Below are 14,579 nucleotides of genomic sequence, written 5' to 3'. Positions count from 1 at the left end.
CAGGAGACAGACTATCGACTGACATTTACTAAAAACCTACCGACTCTCAGTTATCTGGATTACACTTCTTCTCACCCTTCCTCTTGCAAAGAAACCATCCCTACTCTTAATTTCTGTCTCCGTCAAATTTGCTTCCAAGATAAGGCTTCCTATTCTAGGAAATCCAAGATGTTCTTGTTCTTTAGTAATCATGATTTCCCTCCTGCTGTCATTGATGGATCACTCACCCACATCTTCTCTGTGTCCCATAGTTCTGCTCTTGCTCCCCCTCCCCCCAGATGGAATAAGGATAAAGTCACTCTACCAGCCTCCTCATCCAGCACTTCATACTCTGACATTTCAGTCACCTCCAATGTGATCCCACCACCAGTCACATCTTCCCATATCTTCACATACTTTCCCCTGCAACCACAAGAGACGTAACAACTGTCCCTATGCCTCCTCCCACCCTTCCATCCAGGGAGCCCCAGTTGTCCTTCCAGGTGAAATAGGTTAATGTGCACCTCCTCTAACTTCAATTACTGCATCCAGTGTTCCTGATGTGACCTTATTTACATCAGCAAGGCCAAGCATGGACTCTGTGTCTGTTTCACCAAACACATGCTCATATTGCCAAGGCCTGGATCTTCTGGTTGATAACCATTTCCCATTCCCATACTGACTTTTCTGTCCTGGGCCTACTCAATCAATCAATCAATATTTATTACATGTCATTTGAACCTCAATGAGGCTCAAACTAAACTCCGTTTCCACAGCCATACAAGCAAAGACAATTTCCTACAGACATACACACAATTCAATTTACAAAAACATCCATCACAGTGAACCCACTGTGATGGAAGGCAAAGTCTTTTCTCTCCCGTGTACTCATTTCTCTCCCGATGTCCAAGCCCCAGGTGGGCGATGTACGGCCCCGCTCCCGGTCTAAATGTCACGAAGTTGGAGCCCCCGGCGGGCGCTGGAATGTCCCACGGTCATGAAGCCGCGCCGGGCGATGTACGGCCCTGCTCCGGGTCGTTCCAACCCCGCGACACGGGCTGGAGAAGTCGTGGGGTTGGAATCCATTGCCAGAGTGAGGCCCCACACAACTGGAGGGACAACACCTCATTCCGCTTACAATCGAACGGTATAAACATTGAATTCTCCAATTTTTGGTAACTACAGAACTCTGCCCCTACTTCCCCCACACCTCGACTTGCACCTATATCCCTTTTCCTCTCCTTCCACCTACGTTCCTTCCTCTAGCTTCACAATTTGTAACTCTTCAATCCTTTATTTCTCACACCAATCTGCATTTTTAGCTCTGGCCTTTGTCCAACTATATGCCTATCAACAATCCCCCCTCTCCTGCATAGACTTCTGACCTGCCAGGCTTTTCCTGTTTCTCCTCTCTTCCAGTGTTCTTTACCCCTCAATCAGTCTGAAGACAGCCTGTGTCCAGAAGATTTCGGCCTTAAAAACACTTGCTGGCTATGTTGTTCAGAGGCAAGGATGAATAGCACAGGCACTTTGTAAACATTATATATTGGTTTCATGACACCGTGAATGTAAAGAAAGTCGTGCACATTAATTAAGTCAAATCGAGTTTATTGTCATAAGCACAAGTACAATGAGATACAGGTACAATAACAATCTTACAGCAGCGTCACGGGCACATGGACAGACAACACAAAAACAAATTATTTCCTGTATCTATTTTTGTGAATAAAGTATGTGTGACCCTCCCTAAGCTTTCAATCGACATCACATTCAAAACAAATCAAAAATAATTGAAATGAGGTCGTCCTTCTCTGAGCTGTTAATAAATGAATGGAACCGCAGGGATATGGTTGCATCTCCGGAGCCGACACTATCATAGAAACATGGAGTGATAGTGTGGAACCAGGCCCTTCGGCCCAACTTGCCCACACCGGCCAACATGTCCCAGCTCCACTCATCCCACCATATCGATGGACCATATCCCTGCAAACCTGTCTTATCCATGTATCTGTCTGTTTCTTAAGCGTTGGGGTAGTCCCTGCCTCAACTACCTCTTCTCTTCCATACACCCACCACCCTTTGTGTGAAAAAATGACCCCTCACATTACCCCTTCACCTTTAACCTGCGTCTCGATCCCCAATTAAAAACTAACCTTGAATCCAAGCTTTTGCTTCAACTTTCCCCAGTCTCACGGATGATGATTTAGTTTCTCCTTGACTGGGTGCTGTTCAACCTGCTAATTTTATTTGTCGCAGTCTCTGTTTCTGTTATGTTAAATAGTCTTGATCTGTGGGGCGGGGCTGAGTTGCTCTGCAGCCAAAGATCCAGCAAAAATGCTGGAGAAACTCAGCGGGTGCAGCAGCATCTATGGAGCGAAGGAAATAGGCAACGTTTCGGGCCGAAACGTTGCCTATTTCCTTCGCTCCATAGATGCTGCTGCACCTGCTGAGTTTCTCCAGCATTTTTGTGTACCTTCGATTTTCCAGCACCTGCAGTTCCTTCTTAAACTCCTATAGGATCTTTGCCGGTCCCTGTCCGTCCCTTTAATGAAGGCGCGCAGGGTGGGAGCGGGTTAGGCGCGTTAGTTCCTATGGGCGGGATCGGTGGCAACAGCGGGGCCTGGTTGGCCCGCTCGGCAACCAATGCCAAGTTTGGTGACCAAATTCAAACAGGAGTGGAAGGCGCCGAGAAGTTTAAGCGCCTTTCACAGCTGGGCGGGAGGAGGGTAACGGAGACATCCTCGGGCGGGAGATTCAAGGGCAAAGCAGCGAACTGAGACATCCCGGGCACGGAGATATCGGCCTGATGTGAGAGATCCTGGGTAAAAGGAGACATCCCGGAGAGAGGGGCCAGAAGTGGACCGAAAGAGAGAGGTCCCGGGTAAAAAGAGCGGACCTAGAGAGAGATCCCGGGGGACGAAACCCACAACCGGAGAGTCCGGCCACAGAGAGATCCCGGGACCCAGACTCCTGGAGAGGAGGACAAGAACCGAGAGCCCAGCGGGTGAGTGCGATCCATCCTGGTCCATACCGCCGAAGGGCAAAGCCGGTTATTTGGGGGCTCGGCTCGACCCTGGGCCGTGTCCGAGCGCTGGAGAGGAGGCCCTGTTCCTGTGCCCGGGGAAGGGGGGCTCTGTTCCTGTGCCCGGGGAAGGGGGGCCTGTGCCCGGGGAAGGGGGGCCTGTGCCCGGGGAAGGGGGTGCCTGTGCCCGGGGAAGGGGGGGGGGCTGTGCCCGGGGAAGGGGTGCCTGTGCCCGGGGGGGCCCTGTGCCCGGGGAAGGGGGGTCCTGTGCCCGGGGAAGGGGGTGCCTGTGCCCGGGGAAGGGGGTGCCTGTGCCCGGGGAAGGGGGGGCCTGTGCCCGGGAAGGGGGGCCCTGTGCCCGGGGAAGGGGGTGCCTGTGCCCGGGGAAGGGGGGCCTGTGCCTGGGGAAGGGGGGTCCTGTGCCCGGGGAAGGGGGGCCCTGTGCCCGGGAAGGGGGGCCCTGTGCCCGGGGAAGGGGGTGCCTGTGCCTGGGGAGGGGGCCTGTGCCTGTGCCCGGGGAGGGAGGCGGCGAGAGTCGGGTCCGGGCGGTGGCAGAAGGCGCGGAACCTTTGGCGCTCTTACGACTCCGGTCCCGACACCAGCTCAGGTCTGAGCTCTTCCCGTGTAATACCCCTTTGGCTGCCCCTGCGACCCCTCGTCTACCAAATCCCACCCCACCTCGGCGTGGTGGTTTGGGGGTATCGACCTCGGTGACAGTGGCTCGGAAACCTTTAATGCGACGGTCTGGCCCCGGTGGGACTGCAGTAAAAGGCGGGAGCTGAGTCGAAAGCTGCCGTTTGTTCCTCCCCTCTCTCTCTCCCTCTTTCTTTCTTTCTTTCTTACACCCCACCCACCCAAAGTTACGGTTCACTGAGACGTTCTTGTCCACATTCCCCCATCTCCGTGCTCAGTAACCTTGCGATCTGCCAGTGGCTACAGGGCTCCTTAACATTTCGCTTCCCCCTCCATGTGCTCGGTGCTCCTTCTCGCTTGATGCTTCTGAAAAACACAAAGTTAAAAGCTAGAACACACCAACGTTCAGTGTCAGGCGATGAACTCGATGATCAATAACTAAGGGCATATAAGACAGTGGTTCTCCACCAGGCCCACAAGCCTGCTTTGGCGAGCAATTAGCTTCATTATCTGGACTTTTGCAAAGACCTGCAGCCTGCATTTCTTGGCCTACAATTTTTCTGATTTGAAATTTAAAATTCTAAAGTTTTGTGAGCCTTGGAGGGATAAAATACATGGTCATTGGCAACTTATGGTGAAAGGAAGCACTATGTGTGTGCTGGTCAAAAGAAAACCACCGGGCCTAATCCAGCATTGCTCTATACCCTGCAGATCTTGGCTTTTCAACTATATACCCACTTACTGTGAGGGTTTTTGCCTCCACCTCTTTCTGCTGTGGAATCTCTGCCCATTTCCATCTGAAATGGAGACCCTTATTTTGCAATGATGCTCCATCATCTAATTATTCTGAGGTCCAGGGAGTTTAGCCCACCATTTAGGGTAAAAGAGCAATACAGCACGAAAACACCTTGTTAATTGAAAAAGTGAGCGTTCACTTCATGCACCTTGCACACCCCAATCAGGTTTACCCGTCAGCCTCAGTCCATCCAACCTCTCCCTATTACACAAGTCCCAGTAACATCCTGATGAATCTCTTCTGCACCTATTCCACCAATGTAGCAGACGACTAGATCTGCACACAGGTCTCCCAAGTCTGGTCCCACCACCAAATTAATTAGATAGCTCCGTCTCCTTGGCATCTCCACTTTAAATAAGGAAATGAAAACTAGTTGGCCTCTGTTTGGGCAGTTCTGCAGGAGGTCTGCGCTGATTGATGAAGCCGCCGTGGGATCAGCAATCTGCAGCACATGTGTGGCGGGACGGGTGGCAGTGTGGTGTTCTGGGACAGCCTCCCGCCATGTGGTCTTCTCGCCACTTTTGCTGGACTTATGCTCCCAAAGGATGGGCCTGAGGTTTTCTTGAAGGGAGAATCCTGAAAAGAATCTCACAGGTCGAGGATTACTGCAAATTGTCGGGGTGCTACATTTTTTTCAAGGAGACTTTGAGAACTTCCTTGAATGGTTTGGTGTTGGTCTGTGATCATCACGAGTACTGAAATACAATGGAAAAACATTGCATGCTATCCAATCACCATATTATACAGTGCCCTCCATAATGTTTGGGACAGGGACCCATCATTTATGTATTTGCCTCTACTCCACAATTTGAGATATGTTAAACCCCCCCCCCATGAACAGAAATACAGAGGCTACATTGCAAGATGCATATCACTGGTTAGCTGCAAAAATAGGATGGCCAGGCTACAGTTTGCCAAGAACTACTTAAAAGAACAACCACAGTTCTGGAAAAAAGTATTGTGGATAGATGAAACTAAGATTAACTTATATCAGAGTGATGACAAGAGCAAAGTATGGAGGAGAGAGGGAACTGCCTACGATCCAAAGCATACCACCTCATGGTGGTGGGGGTGTTATGGCCTGGGCCTGTATGGCTGCTGAAGGTACTGGCTCACTTATCTTCCTTGGTGATAGAACTGATGGTAGTAGCATAATGAATTCTGAGGTGCATAGTCACATCCTATCTGTTCAAGTTCAAACAAATGCCTCAAAACTCATTGGCCGGCAGTTCATTCTACAGCAAGACAATGATCCCAAACATACTGTTAAAGCAACAAAGGAGTTTTTCAAAGCTAAACAATGGTCAATTCTTGAGTGGCCAAGTCAATCACGCGATCTGAACCCAATTGAGCATGCCTTTATATGCTGAAGAGAAAACGGAAGGGGACTAGCCCCCAAAAGAAGCATAAGCTGCAATACAGGCCTGGTAGAGCATCACCAGAGAAGACACCCAGCAACTGATGATGTCCATGAATCGCAGACTTCAAGCAGTCATTGCATGCAAAGGATATGCAACAAAATACTAAACATGACTACTTTCATTTACGTGATATTGCTGTGTCCCAAACATTGTGGTGCCCCGAAATGGGGAGGTCTGTGTTTAAACTGCTGTAATTTCTACATGGTGAAACCAAAATGGCCTTTATTAAAATCTGACAATGTGCACTTTAACTACGTGGTTTTTTTTTTCTATTACAAATCTTAAATTGTGGAGTACAGAAGCAAATAAATAAATGATGGGTCTGTCCCAAATATTATAGAGGGCACTGTACAGTCAAACCATACACAAGTTCTGTAAGAAGTGCAAAGAGAAAAATACCAGAGTGCAGAATATAGTGTTACAGCATTATAGTGTTACTGTTACAGAGAGTGTGCAAATGGAAAAAAATGTGCAAGACTGCAATGAGGTGTGCCTTTAATGACCTATAAAGCTGATCTCTCAGCCGGTGCTCTGTCGGATGAAGTTTGGACCCCATTTCATCCAGATGTATCAAATGAGTCTGCAGCACTAATCAAGGGAGAGGAGTGTCATAACATCAGAGGAATATTTGGCCATGATTTTATTGTTTCTGATCTCGCCAACATTTGTAGCAAGATTTTCCTACATTGATCATTCCCTTTGCAAATAAGGCTGGCATTCCATTTGTCTTCTCATTACTTGCAGCGCTTCATTTTAACTGCTTTTTGTACTTTGGCTCCCACATTCCCCTGTACAACAGCAACATGCAGTTTCCCTAAAATAACACTGGCTTAGAGATCCACCTGTAACTCTTTTCATAGTCAATGTGGCCAAAACATGTTACAGCCCAAGAACCTGGCCTGTCATTTGTTACTCGTGTATAAACAATGCGGGAATGATAGTTTCACAATGCGATAGTTTCAAAGGCGATAAATATTGGCCTAGGACACTTGAGATTTTGAGCAGGGTTTAAGTTAGACCGCGCTCTGAACGCCAATTAATTTAGAGATAACGCATGGAAATAGCTCCTTCAGCACCTGAGGTCAGGATTGAACCTGGGTCTCCGGCTCCGTGAAGCAGCAGCTCTACCAGCTGCGTCAATGTGCCACCCCTAACTTGGTTTAGGTTCTGTCCTGAGTCTACAACCGCCTGATGTGAGGGAGACTGATCTCTGACCCAGAGCTTGCAACATCTGTGCTGTGTCTATCCCAACCTCTGTATGTTTCATTCTCTGTGCCCCACCTCCCTGTCTTTCCATTGTCTAAATCTAAACTATGTTTCCTTTTTGCTTCAGGGCTGGAAGAGCAGGTGCCTTCTCTGGTATTCGATCCCTTGGACATGAGGTGCAAGCGGCACGTTCCTCGCCTGCCCTGCCTCAACAGCAGAGGAGATGGTGGGCGCCTGGATGGGAGTGTTAATTCGGAGGCAGAGTGTCGGAAGGAGGCCGGCCTGCTGTGCTACCCCGTCTGTCAAACACCAGACTGTTACTCTGGTGAGCAGTCTCCACCGCCAGACCCTACGGGGACAGTCCAGACCCGTTCTGTCCGGAAAACACGGAGCTGCTCTGGCGACTCTTCTGGCTACAAGCATTCCCCATCCGGGGACAGCGGGTACACGTCCCTGCTGAACATCTCCTCCCTGTCCGCTGAGGGAGAGAGGAGCCTTGGCGATCACGAAGCTGAGAGCTCTCCGGAGGGTCCGTCGGACAGAGCGGAGCGACACCAGAAATGGACGTCTGGGATCGACATAGAGGAGGAGAAGGAGGTGGCTACGGCTCAGCAAGTAGCCCCAGGAACACCGGAGCCCGACGGGAATCTGACACTTCCGTCTCTCAGCAGTCAGAGGCCTTGCAAGTGGCACATGTTGCCGGCCCTGCAGGTGGGGAGGGCAGTGTGCGAGAGTGTGGGCCTGGCCAAGGTGCTTCACTGTCCCGACCAGTCCCCCCTCCGAAAGGTACTCCAGAGCCAAACGTTCCCCATCGATCGTCTCATCGGCAGGAAGATGGGGCTGGAGCACGTGGACATTTTAAAGGAGCTATCAGAAAGGGGCTTCCCGTGTATTCTGCGGAAGATTCTGAGATACCTGTGTGGTGCTGATCTCCTCTGGTGAGTTCCTGATCTGACCCAACCGACCCCACTTAATCTCCTCCTGATCCTTGGGCCTTGAGGAGCACCATCACACCTCTGTTAAATAAATGTGTATAACGATATCAATGTTTCTACTATGGACGCAAGAATAGCTGCGACCAAATAATTTTGCACTCAAAACTCTTTGGTATTTCATATATTTTTTTTTTTAACATCTTGCATTGCTTTGTATAAGGAGAGGGAAAAAAAAGATGCCAAGTGCTGGAATAACTCGAAGCATCAGGGAACTAGATGGGTTACATAGATCATTACAGTACAGGAATAGACTCTTCCATCCCTGCTGTCTGTGCTACCCATGATGTTAAACTAATCCTAAATGTCTACAGATCTACATCGCTCAATTCCCTGCCTATTCATGTACCTAACTAAATTTAATATTTTGAGTGTTTCTGCTTCCACGACCACCCCTGGCAGCACATCCCAGGCACCTACCATTCTGTTATATAAATAAACTTGCCTCACAAATCTTTAAACCTTCCTCCTCTTGCCTTAAATATATACCTTCTAGTATTTGACATTTCAAGCGTAGGGAAAAAACTTGCACCCCAGCCTCCGGCACCCCAGAGAAAATAATCTGGGCTTGTATAGCAATCCTGTAAAGCCTTGACTGCTGTCACAAAGCTTGCATTTTCTTTTCATGTTGTGAATTAAATTAATTACTTGACCTAACTTCCACAGCTGTTCTGGAGGGATACAAATTTGTGTATTCCTTAATGGGCCTAAGTGAGTTAGAAGAATTTTTACAACAGCTCCCTGGGTTTGCGGTCACCGTGACTGCTGTTGACGTTTGTAAAAGCTTTATTGAATGACATAAATTTAATTCCCTTGTTGCTGTGGTGGGATTTAATCCCATTGACTCCAGGTCAATATCCAAGCATCTGGATGCTAGTGACACAACCTTTTGGGCCCCAGTGACCAAAACTGTTTGTTGTTCTCAACAGCTGTGCCAAGGTGTGCAAGATATGGAAGAAGATTATCTGCAGTGACAGAAGGGCCAACCAAGCTCTGAAGAAGGCTTCTCGTACACAAAAGGTACGTCACTGCCCTGTAGGAGACACTGCTTGCCTCTCCTGTCAGTCCCTCTCAGAACTTGTACTGCGGTGTGTGCCAGAATACCGAGTTAAGCAGGTTGGGTCAATGGAGTCTAGAAGATGGAGAGGTAAAACGGGAATTTGAGGTACCTTGATGGCTGGATGATAAATGTACAAGATAATAGGAACAGTCCAGTCAGTCCCCCAAGCCTGGTCCAGACTTCATGATGAATCTGGCTGATCAGCACTAGGCCTCAGGCCTTTTTGTGCCACTAACTTCCTGTTTTTTCAAAGGTTTATCTGCTTGTAAAGATCTAGGCTGTACAATCCATCAGAGGTTCATCGCCCTCTGCAAGATATTTCTGCTCACCTCAGTTTTAACTAACTTCTCTGGGGTGGAACCCTCTCCAAGACAGGTGTGAAGCTCACCGTTTGACATGTTTTTACAAAATGTTAAATGGTCAGTTCGACATAGACTACAAGACCTACACCAAACCCAAACCAATTAGGAGCAGACGAGGGCATTCGATCCAATTTGTGATCCCAGCTACAAAGACAGATGTGTACAGCAATTCGTTCTTCCCCCGTACAATTAAAGCATGGAATAATCTCCACCCAACTATAGTTACCCAACCAGATTCAACTAAATTTAAAGTGGCTCTTTCTTCCCAATAACCCTTTCTGGCTTAAGCCCTCCCTTCACCACCTCCAGTTTAAATTCCATTTGGAATATTTTGGAGGACCAAGAACCAAGAACTGCCCATGTTATGTTGTAATTATATCCCCTAGTTTCAAGTATTCTAGTTTATTGTTGTATGCGCAAATGTGGTGAGCTGGCCAATGCAAATCTTGCTTGCAGCAACATCACAGGCACACAGACTCGGACAACGCACAAAAACATGCATTATACATAAATTGTACCCAAATACACAAATTCTCCAAGAAATTGTACAGTGAAAAGAAACAGGATTGTGCTAAAAGAAGAATTTAGTGCAAAAATACACAAATCAGAAACCAAGTCCACGGTAGCTCAAAAGGTAGTCCGTAGTTTTCTATTGCTGAAGTAGGATTAAGGCAGGTTGGTTCAAGAGATTGTGGTTGTAGGAAAGCAGCACTCCACTAGTGAAAACATCTCTGCATCTATCCTGTCATGCTATTTACAGACCTATCTGGTAGTTCAGTCACTCCTCATTCTTCTAAACGCTAAAGAAAATGTTTTCCCTGGTGGGTGATCTAGAGCCAAAGAGCACTGCTATAGAAAAGAGGGATCACTCCTTTCAGATGACGAGGAATTGATGTTCTGAGGGTTGTGACTCCGTCAGTGAGATGATTGAATATAATTCGGGGGGAATTGTTAGACATTTAATCTACAAGGGAGTCGGGAGTTATGGGGTTCCGTGGGTGACGAGCTACTGTGTGGAGGGTTGGATGTTGAGGTGAGTCTGGTCTCCATGAGGGAAGGCTGAAGGTGTTGGGAGAGATTTCTCAAGGAGGAGACTGGTGGAGGTTTGGAGTTGCCCGGTGGGGGTGGAAGAGGTCAGAGGGGCTAATTGGACTGCAGTTCCAACTGCTTACCCTCTGTTGTTGCTGCCGTCAGGTTGATGCTGCCAAGCGAGAGAATGTGGCGTCTCGTGGTGCCCTCACGTCCATCCAGCGCCAGTGCCGTGATTCTGCTCAGCCAGCCCTCTCCAAGTTACGGCTTGCCGCTCAGCCCAGGTCTGGAACTGTTTCCCAGAAGAGCATCCGGCACCAACAGGTAATGATTTTCCATGGTGTTCAGCTCCCTGGGAGCTGGGCTATAATTCACAATTTATCCTTTGTCTCGCTGGAGGGCATGTTCTCGACCCTATGAGCTCCCACCCATGTGTCAAATACCCTGACTGATTCATCCCTTAACTTGAGGTAGCACAGGGGTGCAGCTGATGTGTCTTCTGCCTCACAGCTCCAGTGACCCAGGCTTGATCCTGACCTCCGGTGCAATCTGTATGGAGTTTACATATTCTCCCTGTGACCACGTTCTCCCGGGTTCCCTTTGACTGTTCTAGTTTCCTCCCATCTTTCAAAGATGAGCTGGTTGGTCCATTAAGCCCCCTGTAAATTGCCCTGAGTGGTAAAATTGGTGGGGGTGAGGGGGATTGATGGGAATGTGCGGAGAATGGGTTACAGGGAGAATTTGTGAAGGAAAAGGGATTGCTCTCTGATCTAGTATAGATTCAATGGGCCAAATGGCAGTGTGGTGTTGTGAGACAATGTAGTCATCCAGCCACTTTTGCTGGACTTCTGCTCCCAACAAATGGCCTTGTGGTTCTCCTGAAAGGAGACTCCTGAATGTTCCTCGCAGGCCAGGCCTGCAAATTGTCGGGATGCTACATTATTTTAAGGGGACTTTGAAAACCTTGAATCATTTGGTATTAGTTTGGTTTGTGATTGTCATGTGTACTGAAATCACACTTTGTGTGCTATCCAGTCAAATCGTAGTACATATGAGTGCAATCAAACCATACATACACAAGTACTGTAGGTAATGCAAAGAGAAAAATACCAGACTGCAAATGTTAGTGTTGCAGCATCACAGCATTACTGTTACAGAGAGTGTAAATGAGAAGACCCGGGGGTGCAAATCGGGACTCTACCCTTGAGGGGACTGTTCTGATGACAATGGGGAGTCCACACAGACCATTTGCTACCTTCTTCCATGCTGATGCTCGGAATGAAGGGTCTGCATTTGAAGATTGGTGTTGGGTGTGATTGACATGGTCTACCCAATGGAGCTGACAGAGTATAATTAGGGAATGCAATACCTAATAGTTACAGGGAACATTAGTGAGTGAAAACGATTACTCTATGAACTAGTTTATATTCAGTGGGCCAAATGGCATGCTATATCATTAGGAAAAATGCATGCAATCTTGCATTACACAATCTGTGCTGTGAATCAAAAAAAAATGTTGGGTCCTCTCCCATTCTGTCTCACTGCCTTTGCTCCTTTTCAACACCATTCACACGTCCTGAGGTTGTCCATAGTTGGATTTGCAATTTTTTCCAGAGGTTCGGAGAATGAGGAGTGAAGTTATGGAAACACAAGATTCTAAGGCTCATGATAGGATAGTCAGAGTGATACAGTGTGGTAACAGGCCCTTCGGCCCAACTTGCCCACACCGGCCAACATGTTCCAGCTACATTAGTCCCACCATATCCATGGACGGATTAGTCCATATCCTTCCAAATCTGTCCTATCCATGTACCTGTCCCAACATTTAAGAATGTTGGGATTGTCCCAGCCTCAAATATCACATTTGGTAGCTTCCATACACCCATCACCCTTTCTGCAAAAAAGTCTCCGCTAAGATTCCTATGAAATCTTTTCCCCTTCCCCTTAAACTTGTGTCCTTTCTTATGTTGCGATTTCTCCCATTGCTGTAAGTTGCAAGGCTGGTCATTTAAAACTGAGTGCAGGTAATTCGATAGTCAGCCATAATCGTATTAAATGTTGGGGCAGGCTTGAGAGGCCAAATGGCCTAATCCTCTCTTGTTTTCTTGTATTTTGAGAATAAAGACAGTCTTGACACGTTCAAGCCACCTCTCCAGCTCTGTCTGAGGTCAAACTGTCCTTTCCACGGTTCATTGCTGACATCTTCATTGCCGAGTCATTTTCTCCAGCTCATTACCTCGCGCTGCCAGCGATCCAGGTTCGATCCTCACCCCTGGTGCTCTGTATGGCGCGGAAGCGAAAGTGATAGCATTGAGCTAGTTTAAAAGGTGTGGACTTTCCTGGTTAGAGGTCCTGATTCCATGCTGTATCTTTCAATCAATTCAATCAAGTTCTCCCTAACCTCTTTCAGGTGGTGAAGACACTAAAACAGGACGAGGTGCTAAAGATATGCCCTCTATGTGCGTCTCCGTCCAAGTTTCTGCCGTACCAGGAGCGGGCGGTCTGTACCAGCGAGGTCTGTGCCTACGACTACTGCTGCCTGTGCTTGAGCTTCTTCCATGGCTCCAAGTCCTGTGCTCGGCACCGTCTCCACAGCAACTCCAGGGCACAGCCACTGGTCGGAAGCAAAAAAAGCAAACAGAACCTGCGGAGACTCTGACCACCGCAATGTACGTGATCATGAATGATATGGTCGCATGTGTGTGCCATGGCAGCGTGCATGTATTTAACATGGTAGAATGTTCCTGTGTGAGTTTCGCGACTGAATATTCAGGAAAATAATTGTATATTTTTGTTATAGATTTGCTCATCAATAACTGTTCTAAAGGGGCATTGCAAAAATATTTTAAAGTAATTTTATGGAAAATGTGAAAATTAAATCTCATAAAGCAATGCAAGATGTTAAAAAAAATAATATATGACATACCAAAGAGATTTGAGTGCAAAATTATTTGGTCGCAGCTATTCTTGTGTTCATAGTAGAAACATTGATATCGTTACACACATTTATTTAAAACTATGCAGCCTCTATTGAGTTATGGTGCATGTATTTATATTTTTTTATATATCTAACGGCCTTGTGTATAATTATACAAAAATATTGGTTCATTTTTTACAGCATCAGAACATAGATTGTTAGTATCCTTTTACTGTCTTTTAAGTGTCTTTGGTGTAAATAATTTCCTTCAGTCTTGGTGTTGTATAGTGTTCAATAAATACGTGAAAATCTTTCTCCAAGTGCCTGATCCCTTATATGACTGAGACATGGATCTGTTTTGCATTATGATTGAAGTTGGGTGGAGAAGGGGCTTAAACTGTGTCCGTCAATTTGCTTCAAATTAGTCTTGTGTTTGGCTTGGATTGCACTTGATGCTTTGAGATTGGTGGGCTGCAGAGAGACCCTTGAAATTTGACCTTCACGATGCTATCGCTGAGGTGACACAGAAGAATCTAAATGTTGGCTTTGTTACAAGCTTTTATTGAAATCAGTTTGAGGTACAGGTCTAAGATATTCGGACTGCTACCTCCATCCTGTTCCAAGCCTAGGACCTTGCAATTGACCACCACCTTCTTGGGAGGGCTACATTTTGAGCACTTCCCTCTCTGCATCCCTCACCACTTAATTTTCACCGACATTTGATGAACGGAGTAAACTGCAACGATCAGTATGTAATGAAAAAAGAACTGCAGACATTGGTTTACACCAAAGATAGACACAATTGCTGGAGTAACATAGAAAATAGGTGCAGGAGTAAGCCATTCGGCCCTTCGAGCCTGCACCGCCATTCAATATGATCATGGCTGATCATCCAACTCAGTATCCTGTACCTGCCTTCTCTCCATACCCCCTGATCCCGTTAGCCACAAAGGCCACATCTAACTCCCTCTTAAATATAGCCAATGAACTGGCCTCAACTACCTTCTGTGGCAGAGAATTCCAGAGATTCACCACTCTGTGTGAAAAATGTTTTCCTCATCTCCGACGGACCCCCTTATCCTTAAACTGTGACCCCTTGTTCTGGACTTCCCCAACATCGGGAACAATCTTCTTGCATCTAGCCTGTCCAACCCCTTAAGAA

The 14,579-nt window shown here is 47.3% G+C and overlaps 1 protein-coding gene across 3 annotated transcripts; it reads left to right on the top strand.

The window, feature by feature from the left end:
• The first annotated feature begins 2,655 nt into the window (after positions 1-2,655).
• On the top strand, positions 2,656-13,737 carry fbxo5 (F-box protein 5). 3 transcript variants are annotated; one of them, XM_033026053.1, is made up of 6 exons: positions 2,656-2,983; positions 7,185-7,995; positions 8,979-9,069; positions 9,552-9,555; positions 10,670-10,824; positions 12,911-13,737. In XM_033026053.1, the coding sequence occupies exons 2-6, from the start codon at positions 7,229-7,231 to the stop codon at positions 13,157-13,159; spliced, it is 1,266 nt and encodes a 421-aa protein (XP_032881944.1). In that variant the 5' UTR covers positions 2,656-2,983; positions 7,185-7,228; the 3' UTR covers positions 13,160-13,737. The 3 variants fall into 3 exon arrangements, with proteins under 3 accessions (XP_032881944.1, XP_032881945.1, XP_032881946.1); XM_033026054.1 differs by lacking the exon at positions 9,552-9,555 and having other exon boundaries at positions 10,666-10,824; XM_033026055.1 differs by lacking the exons at positions 9,552-9,555; positions 10,670-10,824.
• Positions 13,738-14,579: the final 842 nt, after the last annotated feature.

Source organism: Amblyraja radiata, chromosome 8 (assembly GCF_010909765.2).
Source record: "Amblyraja radiata isolate CabotCenter1 chromosome 8, sAmbRad1.1.pri, whole genome shotgun sequence".
Classification (NCBI taxonomy): domain Eukaryota; kingdom Metazoa; phylum Chordata; class Chondrichthyes; order Rajiformes; family Rajidae; genus Amblyraja; species Amblyraja radiata.
Note: the sequence above shows the minus strand (reverse complement) of the source record. Positions and strands in the feature narration are given on the sequence as shown.